Source organism: Oreochromis niloticus, unplaced genomic scaffold, assembly GCF_001858045.2.
Source record: "Oreochromis niloticus isolate F11D_XX unplaced genomic scaffold, O_niloticus_UMD_NMBU tig00007459_pilon, whole genome shotgun sequence".
Classification (NCBI taxonomy): Eukaryota; Metazoa; Chordata; class Actinopteri; order Cichliformes; family Cichlidae; genus Oreochromis; species Oreochromis niloticus.
The window spans coordinates 20748-43077 of NW_020328585.1; the positions used below are offsets into that span (position 1 = coordinate 20748).

General features: G+C 37.3%; 1 protein-coding gene across 1 annotated transcript; it reads right to left on the reverse strand.

Moving 5' to 3' along the window:
- Positions 1 to 732: 732 nt before the first annotated feature.
- LOC102078082 (regulator of telomere elongation helicase 1) lies at positions 733 to 21768 on the reverse strand. The gene is given in 30 exon segments (XM_019356545.2): positions 733 to 911; positions 1028 to 1165; positions 2286 to 2496; positions 4191 to 4330; positions 4623 to 4788; positions 5270 to 5393; positions 5573 to 5688; positions 5796 to 5942; positions 7153 to 7230; positions 7381 to 7458; positions 8270 to 8355; positions 8860 to 8900; positions 9459 to 9572; positions 10450 to 10574; positions 10577 to 10582; positions 10771 to 10851; positions 11006 to 11077; positions 11320 to 11375; positions 11504 to 11601; positions 12541 to 12613; positions 12699 to 12737; positions 13033 to 13189; positions 13900 to 13965; positions 14140 to 14224; positions 15245 to 15320; positions 16287 to 16347; positions 17653 to 17734; positions 18250 to 18343; positions 19934 to 20126; positions 21391 to 21768. Coding segments are annotated over 30 exon segments (2919 nt in total). The 5' UTR covers positions 21493 to 21768; the 3' UTR covers positions 733 to 897.
- Between the last annotated feature and the right edge of the window lie 562 nt (positions 21769 to 22330).

Genomic DNA, 22330 nt, shown 5'->3' on the forward strand with positions numbered 1-22330 from the left:
TGGCAGATGTGTGGTTGTTCTCACTATGCTACTCCCACAGGCCTCCCCTCTCCTCTTCCTCCTCCTCGTTGTCATTCCCTGATGAGCTGAATCCACAGGAATCTTGATCAGAGCGCCAGGGATTGGTCTTTTGAAGCTCATGTTGTAAGTTGACAGTTCATGTTGATGCTGAATAGTGGCCTTAATGTGTAGATTATATAATTACTTAACTGAAATGTCCACTACAGGTTTATGTAGTTAGAGTTGGCAATCTTTCTTACAGAACCTTTACTATGACTGATGTTAGTAGTCCTGTGTTTGTCCGTTATATGCCGTATGTAGCACCAGGGTCTCAGAGGAATGCTGTCTCACTTCACTCTGTACTGTACCACTATACATGGTTGAAATTAAAATAAAAGCCACTTGAATTGAATTGCCTTGTTACCTGAGATTATTCCTATGTTTACCTAAAGGCATGGACAAATGTGCTAGGTGAAGGATGTAAATAAAATCACATGTTAACAGTTTACAGTTAAGCAACATATTCATTTGTAATTTATGGACCTTTTTTTTTTTTTGTAGAGTAGTGATCATGTTTTGAATGTTGATTCCAAGACAGCTTTTGTGGAAATCCTGTTTGGCTTTTTGTAATTTTAATTATCTATCCAATTTGCCAGAACAGTTCTCCACAATCACTGTCCACATATACATACACATATATACGTCCATAACAACACGACTCTGAAGCCAAGCTGAGGTACGGGAGTCACTGAATGGCTGGTTTATTTTATTGAATGTTGAAAACATTTTTGTAAAGTTGTCCTCAAATGACAAGTCATCTTCTCTGCTGGAATAGCAGACATCCTGGAGGAGGTGATACGCCAGTCTGACATCTTCCACCCAAATGTCATCTCCAAACTACTTGGACTTGTCTGTGAGTAGATACACCACAAACTATAATATGACCTCCACAGCAGGCATTTAACTAAAATTTGACTTGATCTGTTCGCACAAGAGCACTAAGTAAATATCAGATAATGTTTCATACCGTTCTGCAGCGTTACTGTCTTCTTCCCATCCTTGGACAGGGTGTGATCAGGTTTGTATCCACAGCCCTGTTTTGCCATCTCCTGGGAATTTTCATCAAACCTCTTTTTGTGGTGTGGGCGAACAAACTGGCAGAGGCCTGTGACACAAGACAGCAATAGCAATCAACTACAAACTGTTTTAGCAATATTCCACTAACACAATGTTATATTGGTGCCAAATTATGACTTTGACATTGTTATTAGTATTGTGTAAATGTCTGATAATGAATACAGGTATATTCAGTTTTTTAAAAGTAACATTGGTTGAGGGGTTCCTAAACTATTGTGAAAAACTGGGCAAACTACAAAGAACGCAATGATCCTATCCACAGTACATAGTTTCATTACGTATACATATTATGGTAGAGAAATCAATTTAAGAAAAGACTGGAAATTCATATTGACCAACTATGATCTGCACTGTATCCAAACATGCCAGTTCATCCAAGTTGAGGTGGGCAAGCCATGGTCAACATGTATGAAGGCTGACGCAACAGATTTAGCTCAACGTGAATTTGGGAAAAAATTAAATATGGTGATGTCCATGGGACAATTTAGGAAATCACTGACTGCAAGAGATTTTTACCCAGTTATTAAAAACAATCCATGTTAACAATTATCTTGGTTTGTAGGGCCGATGTGGGAAATTTTTATATTTTGTTTTACTATTGTGATAGGTAGGAATGTGCAATTACAATAAAGAGTTCTCTCTCTCTCTTGAATTAAAGCTCATTTCATCTTTACAATTTGGACAAAACACAACTTTTACAATTTTGTACTGTGCATGACCACAGTAAGTTGAAAATCAAAATCCCTGCTTGTTTCAATAAGTCAATGCATTCTGCACATATTTCAACTATTTTGCTGGCATGAGATTTTAAATAAACAAATTAATATTAAATATAATTAATATTAAAAATAAATAATTTAAAATATTTCATTCAATTCGAAAGAGTTGAAAAAAAGATAATGACTTTAATGGATTTGTAAATAAGTGAATTGGTTAGACACATTTTACATAGAGCGTAACATGAACTACTCGTAAATCTAGAAAACGTGTTCCGAGTTCAGACCTGTGCAAAGCAGGTATACTTTATAGATGTAGGTGAGAGAACGTACTCTCAGTCCTCCAGTGAGTATATTGTCATTCTTAAAGTCTCAGTGTTAACCAAGTGAGGTATTTTTGCGGCTATTTATTTATGACAGCAGAAGACTTACCATGTAGGAGACTCTGAGTATTAGCGTCTTTGCCTAAAAATGCGGTTTCAGTCAGCAGGTGATCCAGGTCGTCAGTCTTTTCGTAGGTGTGCAGGGCCCGCATGATGCGGTGACAGCAGACCTGACTCAGGGACTTCTTCATGTCCGCCAGGAATTTCTTAGCCCTGCTGGATTTACGTTCTTGAGACAAATCCTCAGGGACACCCAGCTTCTTCAATAACATTAGAAGAAACAAAATCTGAGCAGCATAAACTTTTTACCACTATTTTAAAAGTACAGAAATCTATCAAAAACTAAGTATACTTCCAGCTCTCAAGATTGTCTTCCACGTGCTTACATCTCTCACTACAATTCACAATGTTGTCTGAGAACATCACAGTCCATGGAGACTACTGCCTGACCTCATCTGTCAACCATTAGTACTGCAAACAAAAGTGGCCCAGAGCAGATCCCCATCTTAACCCCATCTGTCATTCCTACTGCACACCTCATCACTTTCTCACTGTCCATCTTCATGTATCTGGCTCTTACTCTGACTTATTTCTGCAGTAACACATTTCCTTTCTTGGCACGCTACCATGTGAGGTCCAAAAAGACACAATGCAAATACTTCTGACCTTCTCTATATACCAGATTAGGCTTAACATTATGAACCCTGACAGCTGAAGTGAAGAACACTGATTCTCTCTTCATCATGGTACCGGTCTTGGTTTATATTAGTTTCCAGTTTGCAATGGTCAGTATCTATCAAAAGTGGTTCAAGAAAGAAAGTGTGTGAACCAGCGACAGGGTCATGGGTGGCCAAGGCTCACTAATGAGTAAAAACTGGCCTATGTGTACTGGTCAAAAAAGCTACTGTGGCTAAAACTGCTAAAAAAGTCTTGGTTGATTCTGATAGAAAGCTGTCAGAATACAGAGTGGATCACATATAAGTATGGGGCTACATAGCTTCAGACCACTCAGGGTGATCATGCTAAGCCCTGTCCACTGCCAATAATAGCTAATTAGAATTGAATGATTTTTTTGGGTCATATTAATGACCCTCTCAAATGCCTTTTTGTGTGCCATGGTGCAGCTAGAGAACCATAAACAGATGCAGCATGTGACCACACTTTCAATGGAGCCACAGTAGAAGACGATCATTACTTGGATGTTACTTTGAGATGTAAATTTTGCATAAACATTGTTGCATATCATGCACACCCTTTCATGGAAATAGTATTCCATGATGGCTAAGCAAGATAATGTAAAATAGGTTCACAAATGTTTTGAGGAAGACAACTCTGGCTTCAAACATCTTGGTGCCAGATAACACAGATGACCTTCAGAGGTCTTTTGGACTGTTTCGGAAAGTAAGGACAACCAACACAAGGAAAATGGTTATAACGTTATACCATACTGGCATACTTCTCCGTTAACACTCAATGCAAAAAACAAATCTAGTTTTCTTGCCTTGGCATAAAGGTATATGGCTGCCAAAAAATTGAGAAGAAATGTGACAATCTAGCTGAAAAAGATTGGTATATATGCACCAAGACACTATATCTTCCTTAGCTGCTGGTATATCTCATCAACTTTATCCTGCTGTAGTTACTATAGTTCTGCACATCCTAAATAACTGTACCAATATCCTTCTTCTCTGAGCGATACTCTCACTTTACAAGACTATGTTAAACAATCTGGTTAAATTTTCACTGCTCTCCCTCCTATACATCTCCATACCTCCACAGGTATGTCATTTGTACCAACTGCCTTTCCAATTTTCATCCTCTTCAAAATCTATAGTAATCCCCCCTCACACATACACACAGACACACATACACAATTACTCACACACTTTATGTCTGTTACTCATGATGTGAATTAGTACTTCTTACATTGTGACAATGTCAGAAAATGATCTACCTTTTGCTCTCGCTTGTCCTCTTCAATGGTATTGTTGGCTTGCTCCAAAGCATCCAGCAGGTTGAGTGGTCTCCTGTTATCGTATGGCACCTCATACTGATTAAGGAAACTGGCCATGTCATTGGCTCCATTCTTCTCATCTGATCACAAAAAATTAATCAAGGACTCACATTGGGGCAGCTGTAGCTGTATATTTTAAAACTAATATTTGCATTTCTCTAGGTTTCGGTTTAACTGGCTTTTAGTCACTTGAATTTCTACCATTTATTATTGAACTCATTGTTTCTAATGTAGTTTTTCTACATTTAAACTCAATAATGAATTGTAAAGACATTCTAGTGAAACATATCTGGTATAGCAAAAGCACACCTTGATCTTTAATATGCTAAAACGAAACATAGCAAAACATCAAACCACATCCATTGTACTAACTGAGTCTCCTCCTCTTCAAGCTGGGAAGGTGTATGTCCAACACCTTGGCCTTCTGGGTGTGAGAAGTTTGCAAGTAGCGGCGAGAAGTGAAACTGGAGGACTGAGTGTCTCGTGAACAATCAGTCTCGTGGTTGTGTGCTGGAGCCTTCTTCCCGACCACAGGCCTCTTAAATGTTTAATGCACAGACTGTCAGTAGAAGCTGACCAACTGAACTGCAAACAACTTTCATAAAAGTGTCTACACATTTTACTGCACATGCAATGATATGATATGTTAGCCGATATTTATTATTAAAAGAATTAGACAACAAAGGTTGGCATGGTGTTACAAAAACCCATAACTTTAACTTTATTCTAAAGAAACTGCCAGAAAACACTAGAAATCAAAGTTCATTAAAAGTATATTTTGGTGAGATAAATAGTGCCATAGACATTAATGAAAATACTCAAGGTAAATATTCACATTTTTAACTACTCTGGATTTTTTTTGTTTTAAATCACAACTCAACTGTCCTATCTTTTCAGAGCTTAAAAAAACCTAACCACAAATCCGGATTTTCAACAGTACTATTAGCTGGTTCCTTAACAAAACTGAATAATGAAAGAATTTGCAGCATTGTATGAACTGTGCAGGTGCGACAACCCACCATTTTTTGTGCAGTCCTGAAGAACTGAGAGACATCACGGACGACACTGCCAAAGCTGTCATAGAGGCGCACATAAGACCTCACCCACGATGGAAGCATGGCCCGGGTATCAGCATTTTTAAATCTGTTGGGAAACTTTTCATTTTAGTTTAAGAATACTTTTTTAAATTTTCTATTAATAGGGTGAACTAAGCACTTAATTGAGAATTTTTTAAATGTGAAGCTTCTGTGACACTGTCTGGTATAGTGGAGAATGTTCCCTCTTGTATGATGTTACTTAAGTAAACCTGGTCTATATCTGACCTCTGATCACACAAGAAGATCGCTCCATAGTCTTCCTTGTGACGAATCACTCTACCAATGGCCTGATTCACAGCTCTGAAAGCCTGCTGTCTGTACCACTCTTGCCCTGATAAGTACTGTTCACACACACACACACACACACACACAGAAATCCAACTACCGTTATACGACCAAGCAATCCTTTAGTGTACCTCAATAGTTAATTTTTTTGATTTTCTTTCACCTTTTGCCCTACAGATTTCTTTTGATTCATCTCATCCAAAAATTGCATTTTCAGGACAACTCGAGGGTCTTTTTTTGGAGGGAAAGGAAGGCCAGTAATGATGACACCCCGACCAAACATGTCTGCAAAATCCAGACCCTCGCTCGCCTAAGACAAGAAGATATAATTACATAGCAGCTTTGAGAGAAAGCTTTTTGTGTAACCCTACATTAAAATGAAAGAAAATCCTAACTTCATATCCATGCGTTTTCTTAAATGTTTATCCAATTAGTCACAGCCATCATAGAAAACGAGGTAGGTTGCAAAATGGAAAAACAGCATAAAACGGCTAACAAAGAGAGATATTCATGTCACAAAAATGAACAGTCATTCCCAAAACATTGTATGGTAATAGACTTGTAAACAAAAGAAAAAAAATTGCCTGATGTTGACACAAGAGGACAGGGGTACCAAAGATATGACATTTCCTTTGAATATCATATACAATTGTGATCAGAAGATTATGAACACTCATCATGGGTATGAATGTCATGATTATTTTGGGCTTCTAATGATTTCTTTCAACTGCTCTTTTTCCAGGTTGCAATGGTTTTACAGCCATCATCTATTATGACTTGAAGATTATTGGATGCACTACTTTAAATTAATTGAGATTTTATATTAATCGCACAGGGTCAAAGGCATATAATAAACTCAAATATTAACATACATCCACTTAAATCTTTCATAAGGTCTTTGTCTTTTAAATTGATGAGGTCAAGGCCGTTAAACTCATCAGTGATTGTGATGTATTACAGCTGGAAGTTTCTCTTTGCAAGCATAAAAGGGATCTGTGTGGATTGACAAATACTCAGAACAACATGAAAGTCCAAGGAACTCAGTTTATGTAAATTGGGAAGGTCTCTTGGAACCATTCTGAACTGCAATTCCAAGATCATTAGTTCAAACAATTTCAATTACATACAAGATATTCAAATGACTCACTACTTTACCATGCTCTGAAGGGGGGGGGACTCTAGGATATCAACAACTACAACATTTGCAGGTGCCCACATAGATAAGCCAAATGATTTCTGGAGAACAGTTTTTTGGACCGAGAAAAACAATGACCAAGTTGTTGTCCACAATTACAAGGTGTGTTTGGACGAGTAAAAGTGAGGGCTTAACACCTAACAACACTGCACCAACTATCAAGTATGGTACAGATGGATGATTTGTACGAACATTAATGATCATGATTGTATGTAAACTTCTGATCGCAACTGTATACCCACACTATACAGCAAAAGTTGGAGCTGAAACATGACAACAGAAAACATTGTAGGACTTTTGCAGAGTCCATGGACAGCCTCCTCACCTTCCCTCGACACACACCAAAGAAGGCTCCTCCTTTGGATCGGGGATCATTGACTTTGGTGTAATAACCATCAATGACCTAGGAATAGACAGAAAGAAGCTCAATTTCTTTCAAATCTTTAGATTTTTATAACTATAAAAAGCTTAGGATATTTCTTTAGATGTGAAATGTTTAAAGAGGGGTTTACAGCCGAGTGATAAGAGACCTAAAAAATAAATAAATACTAACTTCATTAAAGGTGCCCTTCTCTGTAGGTTCAACAAACATGGGCTTTAACTTCTCAATGCGGTTTGCATGTCCGTTAGCCTGGTGATAACACATATACACACGCAGGAAATTACTTTATACAGTAACATCTTAGATTGTTATAAATGATTAAATTGACTGCGGAGTACCTCATTTAAAAAGAAAGAAAGAAATTAGTTCATACAGGTTAAAAGGCTTTTTACTTTTAATTATTACATTTATATTTTGATATCTTTACATGCTATTTTTTAAAATATGCACACTGTACCCTTATGCACCCTGATGGCTCCCCGCCCCACCAGCTTATCGTGGTGGAGGGGTTTGTATGTCCCAGGTATCCCAGAGGCTAAATTGTGAGGGGGCTATTTGCCCCGTGGTAGGGCCACCCATGGCAAACTGGTCCTGGTTGAGGGGCCACACAAAAAGCGATTTAACAGGCCCCTGGTAATAGAACATCAAAGGAACAGGTCCCACTACCCGGGACAGGGCTACCAGGGAGAATGCTGGACAGACCACGTGAACGTAAGGGTATAGTTAGAAGTCCACAAAAATTCTCAAAGTCGACTTTTGTCGACTTTGAGAAGGGTGTCTGGCCCATTGCTCCGGGCCATTCGATCCTTATACGACCGTTGCAAAAGCTCATCTGCATGGCCCATCTGCATGGCCCATCATCTACTGGAAACAATAGCAGAGTTGTCTGTATATTAAATTTCCATTAAATTAACTTCTAATTGGCTAGACAATAAAAAATATAATTCATGGAGAAAGAGAAAACAAAACATAAACATAAAAGTGACTAGAAAAGCTAAAAAACAACCCCCCCCCAAACCCTTATGGTTTTCCACAGGTGATTCTGCTGAATTCCACTTACCCTCCAGAATTCCAATGCTTTTTCCATTGAAGGAAAGGAAGGGAAAAATACTAAGAGTCCATGAGGAACCAGACGACTCAGGTTGGCTGAGGAAAGAACACCAGTTACAAAAGTGTATCACAATCAAAACCAAGGTAGCAATTAAGTTTAAAATCCAGGCATCTGTGAAAATAGAATTTATGAAATTTAACAGAGTTAAAAGCTAGCAGAGAGTTAGCTCACTAGTTTCCACCTAAACATAATACACCATGTTCTGATCGAGAGATTTCTAAAAAAAAACATTACAACACACAGCCGAAGGATGGAAGCTAACTTTTTTTTCTTAAATGGGCTTGCTGAGATTGAATAGAACAAGATAAAAGCCTTAAAACGTGTTAAAAACACAACAGCCTCAATAAATGCAGAGTAGTTTGGGCCCGGAAACAGGGTTCAGGTACGTCATCACTTAATGAAAAAGATAATAAGCAATATGAAATAACCATGAAGAACAGAGCATTAAGTTAACAGTGTTGCTGATGTCAGTAAGAAAAAAAAATCTCCTTAGAAACAGCAAAACCAAACAATTTCAATACTGTATATTGTGATCTTACCAACAGTGTTGCCTAAAGATGCCATGTTTTCAGGAACAAACCTGTCACAGAAATTTAAAGTTTGAGTTTAGCAATCAAATAAACACTTCAAAGTCAGAACCAATGTAGGTATATATTAGTGCTGTGTCAGCGTTCACACGTTAATCTGGCGTTAACAGGCTTAAACGCGTTAAGGCAGTCCTCACAATTAACACGATTAATATTTTAACGCACTCAATCTATCTGGAGTGCAGAATATAAAACAGTATGATTGGTCGAGTGTTCTTTCTAATATGTATCTTACAATACAAAGTGCATTGAAAAGACTGTTTTCTCGAATTAGTATTATATAAAAATTAACTAAAGCCTTACATACACATAAAAGGATTTTACTTGACTTTATAACAGATCAAAAGATGAGAAAAAAAAATATGGTTACACAACGATAATTGACTCCAGAAGTCAGAAAAACTAGCCAATAAATGAGCAAATTATAAGTTTTGCCATGCACCTTAATTTGTATTTAGGCATATGGCAAAACATATTTCATTTCAAAGAACTGCAAATTTCAAAAGTGACCTGTTAGAAAGTAATCATATGCTAAAAAAAAGAATACTGACCTTCGATCAAACGCTGAACTTAAGGGCACTCCATCTGGGCCTTGTGCAATGACGCCCACAAAGATCTGGTCGCGCTCAATCACATGGCTGTTCTCCAGACATACTGGGAATTCTCTGTAAGAGGAGCAGCAGAAACTCACTGTGATCAAGTTTTAGGTTTACCCCACTGTCCATGCAGCAAATAAAAGTTTGCTAGTAATGCTCTTCATTTGATAGTTCATGATGAATTTCTATCTAGAAAAATTGGAGGTTACAACATTTTCAAAAAGCATTACACTTACAGAAAACCCTATATGTTACATGTATTAGATGCAAGTTTTGAAAACGTAAAGATAAAATGCCCAAAATTCATGTGTCATACTGACTAACCCCACTCTAAGAATCCTGCCCATATTTACAAGCTGCTACACTGGTCACTTTAAATAACATCAAGGTCAATTTAACTCATTCAACTGTAACTTGTAAATTTAAATTGTTATTGATCCTTTTACTTTAGTCTTAAAGTGTATATTTATTTCTTACTATTCTTATATTTATTGTTAGGTTATTTGCACTGAATGGAATTGGGAGCCTCATCGTCTTGTCTCGCTATATACTACACTGTATATAGCAGAGATGACAATGCCTTTGGATGCAAACAAATTAATAGAGGATTACATAGATCTGTGTATTGTTAGAATCATTCTTATTTATTCATAGACCATGTCAAACCATTTCGCCTGGCTATAAAATGAATCATTAACTTTTATGTTGAGCATCGTTCAATTGCTAGAAAAATCAAATAATGAACAGAAGATTTAAATTATGAGATAGTGAACAGTTTCTACATCAAACAGCAGTTCACTGTAGAAAGGGTTTAATTCTTCTGTTCAATGTTCAGACTAAACAGGTAGAAATGTCATTGTTTTGTTTTTTAAATTAGTTGCTACTCAAGCTGGTGTGGGAAAAATTTAATTGTGCAGCAGTGCAGTCAGAGTGACAGCTAACTTACATTCTCATCTCAGATGTGAAAGAAGACAGGGGCGATAGGGTACCACTTGTCAGAATGATGCAGCGAATGCCTTGATTCACCAGATCTTGCATACTGAAGGCCGGAGAGAAGCACCAGTAACTCAGAATATTTCCTGCAATTTCCAGAGAAACACATCACATTTACCTGTAGTACGAATCTTTCATACACTAATAACAATTGAATCTATAACTTTTAACAGGGTTCACACTCTAGCAGAAATATATAAATGGTATTACTAAAATTCATTCTGTCAATGTGGATCCACGTAACACAACAATGCATCAGGTTGTGCACCGTTACCTTGCTTTTTGGATGAACCTGAAGCCCACATATCAACACTAGGTTTTTTGAGTGAATGCTGGTGTCTCGATGGATATGAACCTGAGCCGAACAGATGACAAAAGCTCATAATTAGTTTTTTTTTTTTTATTATTATTTAAGATACCGGAACAATAGTGATAGTTTCAGTTACTTTTCACTCACATGTGGCAAAGATATGTTACTTACTATTATTTCATTGACTTAATGAACACACCTTAAAATGAGCCGTGTTGGTTTCCATCTGGTGTTGTTTCTCCTTTTCTGATGGTTCACCACAAAATACCAGCTAAAATAACAAAACAAAGGGGAACATTCAAACATGCCACAAGGTGATTAAATAGCTACTCTTTATACAACGAAGAGTAATGGAATTCTATAATTTTATTGAATGTCCTCAATCAAATCTGGTAGGCCACACAAATAATATGGGAACAATGCATATTAGTTTTCAAAAATCAAAGACCCCCCCACCCCACCACAAAAAAGATTACTATTGACCAATTTCTTTAATAGCCATACAATGTGTACCTGTATGATATCAGAAAGCTTCTGGAGTCCACTAGTATTGAGAAATATTCCTGGCTCTGAGGAGAGACATGCATCAAACAGGTCATTTGTTAATTAGTTGCACTGATCTGTATAATAAAACCAGCCAATGTTACAAATGATAAATGACGTGATAATGTGTCTAAGCCAAAATATGATGCCCTACGTTGTGCCAGGTATCCAATGATGTGCTCCAGAGCTTCAAAGACTGCTGTCTTGCTGCTGAACGTCAGATTAGCTTTTTCGAACACCTCATAGATGAAGCTAGGACACAACAGAGAGACATGCAGTGCTTACTAGGTTTATTATAACAGTTAAGATTAAGAATCATTGTCTCAGCAGCTTTAAGTGAGAACCCGCACTAGGGTCAAGGTACTAACTACAGAGACATTCTATGACCACACTTTATTCTTGTTGTTGGTGTTTTTTAACATATGATTTGAAAAGCACAGACTTGTTGCTTCTCTTCAACATTAGAAATATTTGGTTTTCTTTAAATGACTGTCACAAAAATTGGCTACAGCTACAGAAGATTATTGCAAATATGGATGTTTTTTATGATTTCTAAAACATCAATACTTCACAGCAACAGTAAAGACAAGCATTTTACAATCACCAAAAGGTGATTGTAGGGAGGAACGCTGGTTTGAGCGCAGAGTCAAGGAGCCCATTTACATGAAAAGGGAAAGACCATCTGTGAATCGAGGAGGGGGCCTAAGGGTACGTCTTTCACCATCTTACAATGCTGTGATTGCAGCCATTCCCCAACTCTCTGTGAATGGTACTCATGGTCATTGATCAGTGGGTTTTGGTCAGCGGTTGTTTATCAATGGTCATGAGAATTTGCATAATTAAGATTAAGGAACTGACCTCCAAGCCCTTTTTTCCTTCAATGGGCTGGTTTCAGTCATTATGCAAATATATATATGATTATTATATATATGAACCAATGTATAATATGACAGTAGTTACAATCAGGTAATCAGGTGTGTTTCTTCAGGTCACTTTTGTTTGATACATATAGTATATAGTAGGAGGAGACAAGTAAGGTAAGGGTCAACGTGTGAAGTCGTGTGTCACTTGTGATTTTTGATTAACTCTACAATCAGTTTATTAATGGGCAGTTGATATGCTCTTATTTTAAAAGCTTGGTCAGATGGAGTAGCACTGGTCACATATTTGTTCTACCATGCTGTCACCTACATTCCAGGTTTGGTAATGCCTTGATCACTTGGATCATAGGCATGAATGGCAGCTTCCAGATCCAGTAGTATCTCTGTTAAAGCAGAAAATAAGTTTTAAAAACTCTTGTCACAAACCAACAGGACGACTGACTGTGCAATACTTTAATAAATACTTACGTTTGATTTTTGCAATGGTGGAGACGCCTAATTTTAAACCTAAAACAAAAAAAAAGAAAATATCAAAAGACGTGCAGCTGACCATCCTTTACTTGCTTTACAAAACAACAAAAAATTATTACTATTAATAATTTAATAAGGCCAAGGCTAAACTAAGGCTAATAAAGTTAGTGAAGACTTAAAAGGTAGAAGTAAATCCAAACTTATACAAGAATACAAGTAGCCCAAAATACCATGAAATTTATACACAACTATACATGCTATATATTCCATGGAAAACTCTTTTAGAAACATGTATATAACCTGAGAAATTGAGACAAGTATGTTTCCTTACCAGAACTGGAGGTGTCTACACTAAAGTCTACATTCACAGAGCCTCTGTGGCTGATTTCTTTAGACTGCTCCACAAGCAGCCTGTCCACAGCGTCAATGGCTGAGGCTACATCGTAGGGAGTGAGATCAAATGATGTTGAGTCTTCACATGTCTTTTCCTGCAAATAAAAGGAGTAAAAATTCCAGGAGGAACCCACCCGAGGGATTAATAAAGTTTTATCTAATCTAATCTAATATAAACATTGCTACCCCAAATTGAAAGGTCTGCAAATGTTTTGTTCATGTGAAAGTGGAATATGTATCAGCCTGTAAATAACATTGATGGAACCACATTGTGTGTTATTTATTACAAATTGTTTGTAAAGCACAAGTAACTGAAAAATTTAATACATTTCACTTCAACTATTATGGCATGATGATGACAGTAGTACTTTAGTATGCCCAAGAGTACATTTCATTGTTCACATTGTTCATGTTTAAATACTGTACACTGAACATTTTGTGAAACTGCAGATCTACTGTTATCAATCATTTGTAATGCACAGTAATGACATGGGATGTAATAGAAAAAATGCATTGAACAGCATAGCTTCACAAAAAAAATATCTGGCTTGCAAAAGGATAGTTCATTAAATGTGAATTTTGGCATGTACTTGTTTCTCTACACTAAAACGAAAGGAAAATCTGGAAGCATTGGTTTTAATATGTGCTTATGGTTTGAGCAGCCCAGCGGTCTTTATTTAGGATCTATGTGGCCTGCAAGTTAAAATGAATTTGAAACCCTTAGTAGTGGGTCACTTCTGGTCTTCGAAGCTTTAATTTAGTTTATTTAGTGAATACATTTGACAAAGGAAAGATATAACCATACCACATTGTGAGCCTCGTCAAAGATAACCACAGCTCCATTCAGGTCGATACTGTGCACCTTACGGCTCTGTGGAATGGAAAGATGGAGAGAGCGAGAGAGCGAGAGAGCAGCAGTCGAATATTAGCATTCATGGAAATTGGAAATGACAGTGCCAATCATAACACTAAACTCTCTGTTGATGCTCAATTATGGTCACATATATCATCCTCAGATGTAATGGGGATGGATGGCTGAGCTCACCTTTGGATCTAGCAGGTAGTTGTATGGCATAAAAATGACATCTGCTTCTTGTTTCAGTGAACGGGAGAGGTAGTAAGGACAGACTCTGTGAAAAAATGTGCAAATCCGAAATCAAATACATGAACTTCATGCAAAAACAGACCCATCCTGATTGCTGTTAAAAAATGAAAATTCAACACTTTGATCAACTCTAGATCTTTGATCTGCTTAATTTGTCATGAAATGATGACAGACCAGTCCTTACCTGGCCATGAAACTATCTATCAGTCAGTTATCCAGCTACTTTAAATTGCTAAAAATAGAGGACGATGCATTAAAAATGGCTGAAATTCCTAAACGGTTAACACCAAATATCTGTTAAGCCCCATTCATTTTGCAAGTCTACACTTAAATGACATTTATATTGCTGACTTTGAGAATTCACTGTAATGGTATGCAGAGTGAAAATTACAAAGATTTCATAATTGTCTAAATGTTCATGAACTATACACTACAGTTTCCCCGCCAACCACTCATTCATTACATAGTTTAATTTACTTGCGATCCATTACTATTTAGTAACTAAACAACAGTATCATTTTTTTTGTAACAGAATTTTAATTATTGGTAAATATGCAATTTTCCTGATTTGCAAAGGTAATCCAGTATTCTACAGTGGAGCCCTTGGAAGTCTTGTTCTTGCAGTACCCCTAACTAAAGTGGATAAGCAGACCCACCCACTCTAATGAAATGCCTCTATTCTGTAACATATTTATTGGGTCACCTGACTGTTCCGATCAAGAGTTCAGCTTAACTTTAAGTTGTGACCCATCTATAGATTACCTACAGGGGTTTCACACTGGCAACAGTTTTAAAGGGTCTTGCTGGACAACACTAAATAGCATCTTATACTGAAGTAAAGAGGATAATACTGATAAAGTGACTGATTAAGAAAATACTATTTGATTCATTAGCTTCTATTAAGACAATACTTTGGTGTCACACAGAGACATACCCACCTGCCAATGCTACCAATGATTATTTCTTACCAAAGTAAGAAAGTGCAGAACACAAACTTATTAGTGAAACAGACATTTACAAAAAAAAGAACACATCAATTACAAACCTCTGCTTGTTGCCAAATTGGACCAAATCCTCCACATCAAGGATAGAACTAACAAAGTCTCTATCAGTGCTCTTTTCTAGAAGAAAAAAAGAAGATCAAGCTTAAGATTGAGTATTTATAAGATAAATTGCTATAAATCACTGATGGAATAGAATAGACCTTTAAAATCCCACAAATTACAAATTTGGGATGGTTACACAGCTCTTATAGCAAGACAGATATAAACACAAGTAGTCCTATATACAGAAGAAACCAAATTTGTATGTGCAGATAAAAATTTACAGAGAGATGTATAAAAATGACACGTGTCAAGTTTCCTGTTTTCTATCAAATGGGCGATTTTTATATAAGTTATAAAACAGCATCCTAATAAGTTATTATAATTCACTATTCTCGAAGTAACAAATGCATGGACCACATTCTCAACATAACAATTTTCATTCAAATTTTGACAGCCACTAAAAGCAGGCAGTAGACATTTCATTAATATCCACATTTTGGACATTCCTGGACTTCAAACTTCCTCACAGTAGTACTTGAGGTCTGTACAACACAAACAAAGAAGGTGAAGCGAGATCGATCAACTGTAGACCAGACAACAAACGACGGAGGCCCAGAAAAGTGCAATCAAACGATGAGTTTATTGACAACGGAGAACAACCGTCAGCATATGGCTTATTTGCTCTGACAAAAATACACTGAGTTCTGGTTTTATAGCATAGAGGATCACACCCCCACATACACGTCAATACAGGTCAAAAATACATTATGTCCAGTCATTGTTTACAGACAAGGGTACATCTTGTACATCTTAATAACTATTAACAGACATATAACTTCTCTTTTTGATAACACCTTCCTTTTAAGGTAATAACTTCAAGCTTCAGGGCCTCTAAGGGCTAAGAACATGTTATTAATGCATTTATCATAAGGCAGATTATATGGCAGCAATAAAAGAATCTCTAAATCCCAACAAAGGTAAATTACATGCTTTTCTAGATTATTATGCTACACAGATATAGTCACTCTGTTAGACCATTACCTTCAACTTTTTTGTAGTAGACACATGACCCGGTGGAAACTTTTCCTCTGCACATATGAACCTGGAAAACAAAAAATTGATTCCACAATAAGACTAAAATCACAAACTATCTACCCATAACCTCTTACTTATCATTTTTTTTCCACCAGCTAGCTCATTGGCTCATTTTTAATAGTACACACACAGACATATTAATTAGAAAGGATAGCGTCACATATGTCTTTTATGCTTTATTCCACACACAGTTAGGTATTGCAAGTTAGATGTAGACTGGCACACCCAGGCACCATTAAACACTGGAGAAGAAGAGACCCGTCTCTGACCTTTGGGAGTGAGAGGGCCTGCGGGGGAGGCCTTGGAAGGTGAATCTTCATGTGACTGTTACGTGAAAAACACGGTTGAGAGACTCTTGCGGCAGATAAAATAACTATTTTTTGACATGCTGGTGAGGTCTTGTAAGATGCCCAAACCACCTCAAATGGCTCATTTCAATGTGGAAGAGTAGCGTCATTTAAACTCTGCGAAAATTTACCCTGGATAGGTTTCCCTCTTTGACACTGAGCAAGTATAACAAGTTGGTAGAGGCACGATTGGCACGCAGTAGAAAGACAACTACTAGCAAATGGCCTGAGCCCACCAAAATTAGAAAATTGGCATGATGTAATGTTGTAAATATTTAAAATGTAAAAGCAGTCTACAACTATTGCAGCATAACTAAGGGAGGATTCAGGGTCACCTGATCCAGCCCTCACTATACGCTTTAGAAAAGAGGAAGATTTTAAGCCTGATCTGTCTCCTGAATCCAAACTGGAAGCTGGTTCCACAAAAGAGGGGCCTGAAAACTGAAGGCTCTGCCTCCCATTCTACTTGTAAGTAAGACCTTGTATGTGAGGAGCAGGATTTGGAATTCATGTAAAGGGGCTGATGTGGTGGCCGTTGGTTTCATTGAGCTGCTTCGACAAAAATGAGGATCTCATCTTGCTCTCAGATATAATAAAACTCCACTGTCTTGAAGCAGAGCGGGCGATAGTAGTGCTTGTGTTCCTGAGATCTAATGCACACTGAAGGCCCACACCAACCAGAACCTGCAGCAGGTGGAGAACTGATTTTTGTAATGCTACTGTTTTAGGCAGTTGACCAGAACAAGAGTGAAGTTACTATTCCGAGCGGAAGTCCAATAGAGTACAGTTGGCACAACTGATTTTTGTTCTTTCTAAATGTAGTCAAACTCGAAGTAGATTTTTGTCCTTTTTTTTCCAGCAGTGAGCTTGAAGAAATGCACTGTTTTGTTATTAAGACAATTCATTAGACATAGCAGTTAAAACATCCCATTTATAACTCTATCGCACTTGCCTTTATAACTTACTTTGACGTGGTTGCTCTTCTGACACATGACGTCCTGATTAATACACAACTGCTCTCTTGAGCCCAGCACACACACCTTTGGGCTGAATCGAAAGAGACATGGAGAACAGGTTTACCATAAATAGCCAACAAAACCAGAACAGACAAAAGGTGCTGCAGTCAGTAAGACTTCAAAATGATTATAGCTTATGTAATAACCATTTAAAGCCCCAGTAGTATTTGGTTAATTGTGACTTATATTGTGGTATAATGTGTTGCTTTTTGAGATCTTTTAGCCTGTTAAACTTTGTCAGATATGTTCTGTTATTAGGTTTCAGTTATCAGGCCTGAGTGTATTTTTGTGAAACTGAACTCATTACACAACAAAAAAACCCAAAAACGGTAGCTATTGTACCATTCCAAGATCAAATTCAGCTATACTAAAATGTATACTGTAAACCTGGTAATTAAAATTTGTATCTCCCTAGTAAATACTAACAGTAGGGGGTTGGTGTCCTCATTACACCATGATCACAAAACCTATTAGAAATGTTGTTTTATATTGTGAATAGCTGTCATTCAGACACTGACGCATGATCAAAAAGTTAGAAATGCTTACCTGTATGAAGTGTTCTTTAACTCATTAATAACCTGTGTAAGCTGAGAATGTGTCCTCGTTGCGTATATGATCTTGGGGACATCAGTGTAGTAGGCTTGACAACAATAAGAAAAGACAATTAGGGCTTTATACGTTGCTAAAAAAAACTTAATTGAACACTTTTTAACATAGTATACCATCAAGTCAAACTTCTGGGATATTGGGCCTGATTTACTAACAGTGTGTATGCGCAAATCTGTCTTTGAAGAAATTGGAGAATGTATGCAATGATCCAAAAGAACAGAGACAATACAGTTTGAACAGATTAAACAGCTGAGCCATAAATATGCCAAAGTTGCAACATGATGCATATTCTAAACTTCTGTATCAGGGCAGCTGTGCCTCCACCAGTGTGTGAATGTGAGAGTGAATGAATAGTGGAATTGTACAGCTATATAAATGCAATCCATTATTATTATTATTATGTTTATTATTATTAGCTGTGCTACCACCTCAAAGAGCCACTGAACACCAAGCTGAGCGGCCTCCTACAGCTCAAACATTCTTTGTATGATTTGAATGCATAGCTGAAACATGGGGATGACAAAGCCCTTGAGGCCTATGCTGGGTACCAGTCTGACTCTTATGATGCTATTAAAGCTGCACTGTTATTTAAGTTTTATGTGACAGAGGACACCTACATATACCAGTTCTGGAGCACCACTGTACCAGTGGAAGAGAGTGTTAGAGACACCAACAATCAGTTAAGTGGGCTCTATAAATGATGGATAAAGCATGAAAGTCAGAGTAAAGAAGAGATTGGGAAAACCATTATCTTAGAGAAGTTTCTTTGTGTGCTTCATCCAAATGTCTGCACACATGGGTGAAGGAGAACAATACAAAGAACAGGTCTGACGAATCAAAATATCAAAGTTCGGGTTTAAATTATTGTCACTATGTATGGAGGATGTCAGGACAGAAGTACAACATAAGTGTGTACAGTCATCTGTAAAACAAAATCAAGGCTTTATAGCTTAGGACTATTTCAAAAAGTGGTGTTGGGAATTTTGTCAGAACTGGTGGAATTGTGAATACAGATGTTGATCCAGTATTCAATACCATCTAAAAAACATGTGGTTTAACCCATTCCCAACCCATCTTAACAGGGGATGGAACAAAGAGTAGCAAACATCCAAAGAAGAGCTTTAGAACATGCTTTGAAAATCTGAAGGAACTATTACTTAAGACTGGTTAAAGGAATCACAACAAATGTTGCCTAGGACTTCAGACTATGTTGAAGAAGAAGGACATCCTACCAAATATTGACTTCCAACCTTGTTAGAGTAGTACAAATGCTGTTTTGAAATATGTAGAATATTTCCATGTATGGTTGGAAACATTACATGTTTGAGTAAATCGTTAAATCCTATTTTCCTAACAAAATATAAAGTGGTTTGAGTGCTCAAAAAGAGTAGAAAAGCACTATAGAAGAAGCAGTCAATTTACCATTTATCAAAATATAATATAATCCGTGCTAGCTCATTTTCTTTTGCATAGCAATGTAAGCACACAGCATGTCTTTGTAGCTTATATCCTTTGCATTTTTGTGTATGTATGTATGTATGTATGTATGTATGTATGTATCTGTTATTCTTCTTTGACCAGTAAAATTAAAAATGACTCTTGATTTGCAGATGATACAAACATACTTGGTTTGTCACCGTGAGCTGTCCCCAGGAAGACAGAGGTGTGTTTGGAAACATCTCCTGGCCCAGCGTCTCTGGCATCATACAGGTAGACATGGTGTCCTTGAAGTTCTCCCTCCAGGCCAGGGTGGCGCACAGCAGGCACAAAGTCTTACCTGTGCCTGTGGGGCTCTCCAGAACCCCATTGACTTTCTGAAATAAACAGACAGGTAAAGTTATACATGAAATAATTTTTTTTTTTTAAAAATCTGAGAAAACCCAAAAACCCAAATTCTGATGGTACCAACATTAAAATATTAGAGACTTCCATGTATTAGACTATGCTTTTATGAGCAAACATTTGGTATTGTGGAGGAAGATCTTCCTTTTAGCAGAAAGAAATCCCTAGCAGATCAGGTTCAGAAAAGGGCAGATATCTGCACAAATCAGTTAAAAGGTAAGGTGAAAAATAACTAAATAAATAAAACAGCAACATGTGCGTCAAGATCCATTAGGTGACAATTGTGTGCAAGTTTGATCAAATTCTGACCAGCACTCTAGAAGTAGAAATTCTTGTGACTTGTGGATGAATATGTGGATATACGCCTTGCAATTGCATAAACTGACCTTTGGCCAGATGTGTAGTGTGGTGAGAAATACAAAAAAAGTCTATCAGAGAGAGTACACAACCACATGTTTAGTGCAAAACACCCTAAGTCAATTTTTGCACTAAACATGTGGTTGTGTACTCAGCAGCCTAACATAAGGATGGTTCAGGTTCATTAAGCTTTCACTGCCAGAGTAAATATGTTATGATTCAAAAACATTGTAATCATTCATACACATGAAAAGACAGATTTAAAATGTCTTTTAAAAATTACTTTCTTTCTTTAATTACTTTTCTTCTGTAATCAAGAACTGTTAAAATCAGTTCTTGATTAAACATCGGGGGTATTTGAGCTGTTTGTCAGTTGTCAAGAGGCAGGGTAAACCTAAGACTAGTCAGCAGAGTGCTATGTGTTACATAGAAACTCTACAGAAATTCTAAGGACAGGTCAATAACGTGAAGCCTCTTTTGTCATATGTTTTTTTCCCATCATCATCATCATTATATTCTGTGAAGCCACATTTTGGACAAGCAGACGTCAGATGACTTGCCGTTTGGCAATGGTAAGCATGGTGGCCTCATGGGGCTTTGGAGCGTGATGTCACGGGAGGGGGTGTGACTGGCGAGGTGCCATTTTAGCAGACCAAAAAAAGGGCCGAAGGAGGGAAAGCATCAGCTCTTTTGAGCTGCTTTTAAGTATGGTACGTTGCAAAACTTCTGTCCACCACAGTGTTTGTTTTGATTCGTGGCCTGCTAACATGGCGCTGCGCTGACGTCAACTCCAAAGCCCAATAGCCATGGCTACTCGGTATTTTGCCCCTTTACAGCTTATTTCCATCAACGGACATACACATCACAGTCGATACTTACCTCCTGAAGACATTCGATTACTTTGTTCATGTATGCCTTCTGAGATTCGTATGGAGAAAAAGGGAAATTCACAGTCACTCCCCTAAGAGTCAGTGAAGGCATCCTGTCGTCTGGCGTCAGTCGGCAGCAGCCTAGACGAAAATAGTTGTTTAAAATAGAGAGATATTTCTTCCAGCTCTGCAGTCACAGTCACTCCCACTTTTCGACCCGGATAAATGAGTCAACTTTAGTAAAAAAACAAACAAAACCAAAACCCAATTACTTTCAGCATCGGCTCGTTTACGATTAGTAGAAAGCAGTTCCAAATGGTTTTGTCAACGTCCAAGTAAGGACGATCACTATTGGCTGTCCTAGAAGTCGCGAGATAACGTGATCGCATACTTTGCATAATTGGTCCTGCCTAAGTAATTGTAACAGACACCGTAGGAGAGAGAAATAACATCGTGGAATACACATAAAGTGAGTAAAAAAAAAAAAGGGAAAAAGGGTTTAGAATACATTTTGAACTATACATATATATATATGTATATGACCTTGAACTCTGGGTCAAAGATGCAAGTAGCAGTTATTTATATTTCCTATCACCTTAAATCTTCACTCAAAGACAAGTATCTCTGACAGTGTATATGTAGATGTATTATATATAAGAGACAAACATTGTTCTTTCAATATGTTGGCATTACTAAATTTGGCTCAATGCTTACATATATGTGTAAAAAGAAAATGTACAAGCTGTGATAACTGTTTCTGATAGAATGAAGATCAGACTGATATATGAAATATTCCTTTATTGGGTGAGAAAATCAGACCGTGTCATAACTGCTTTAAGTCATACAGAATAGATCTCAGAGGCTTAAACAGGCTGACTTCTGCTAAATGGGTCAAACTGGGCAGAAAGTCTACAAACACATAACATCCTTATAGAATATGATGTAACACT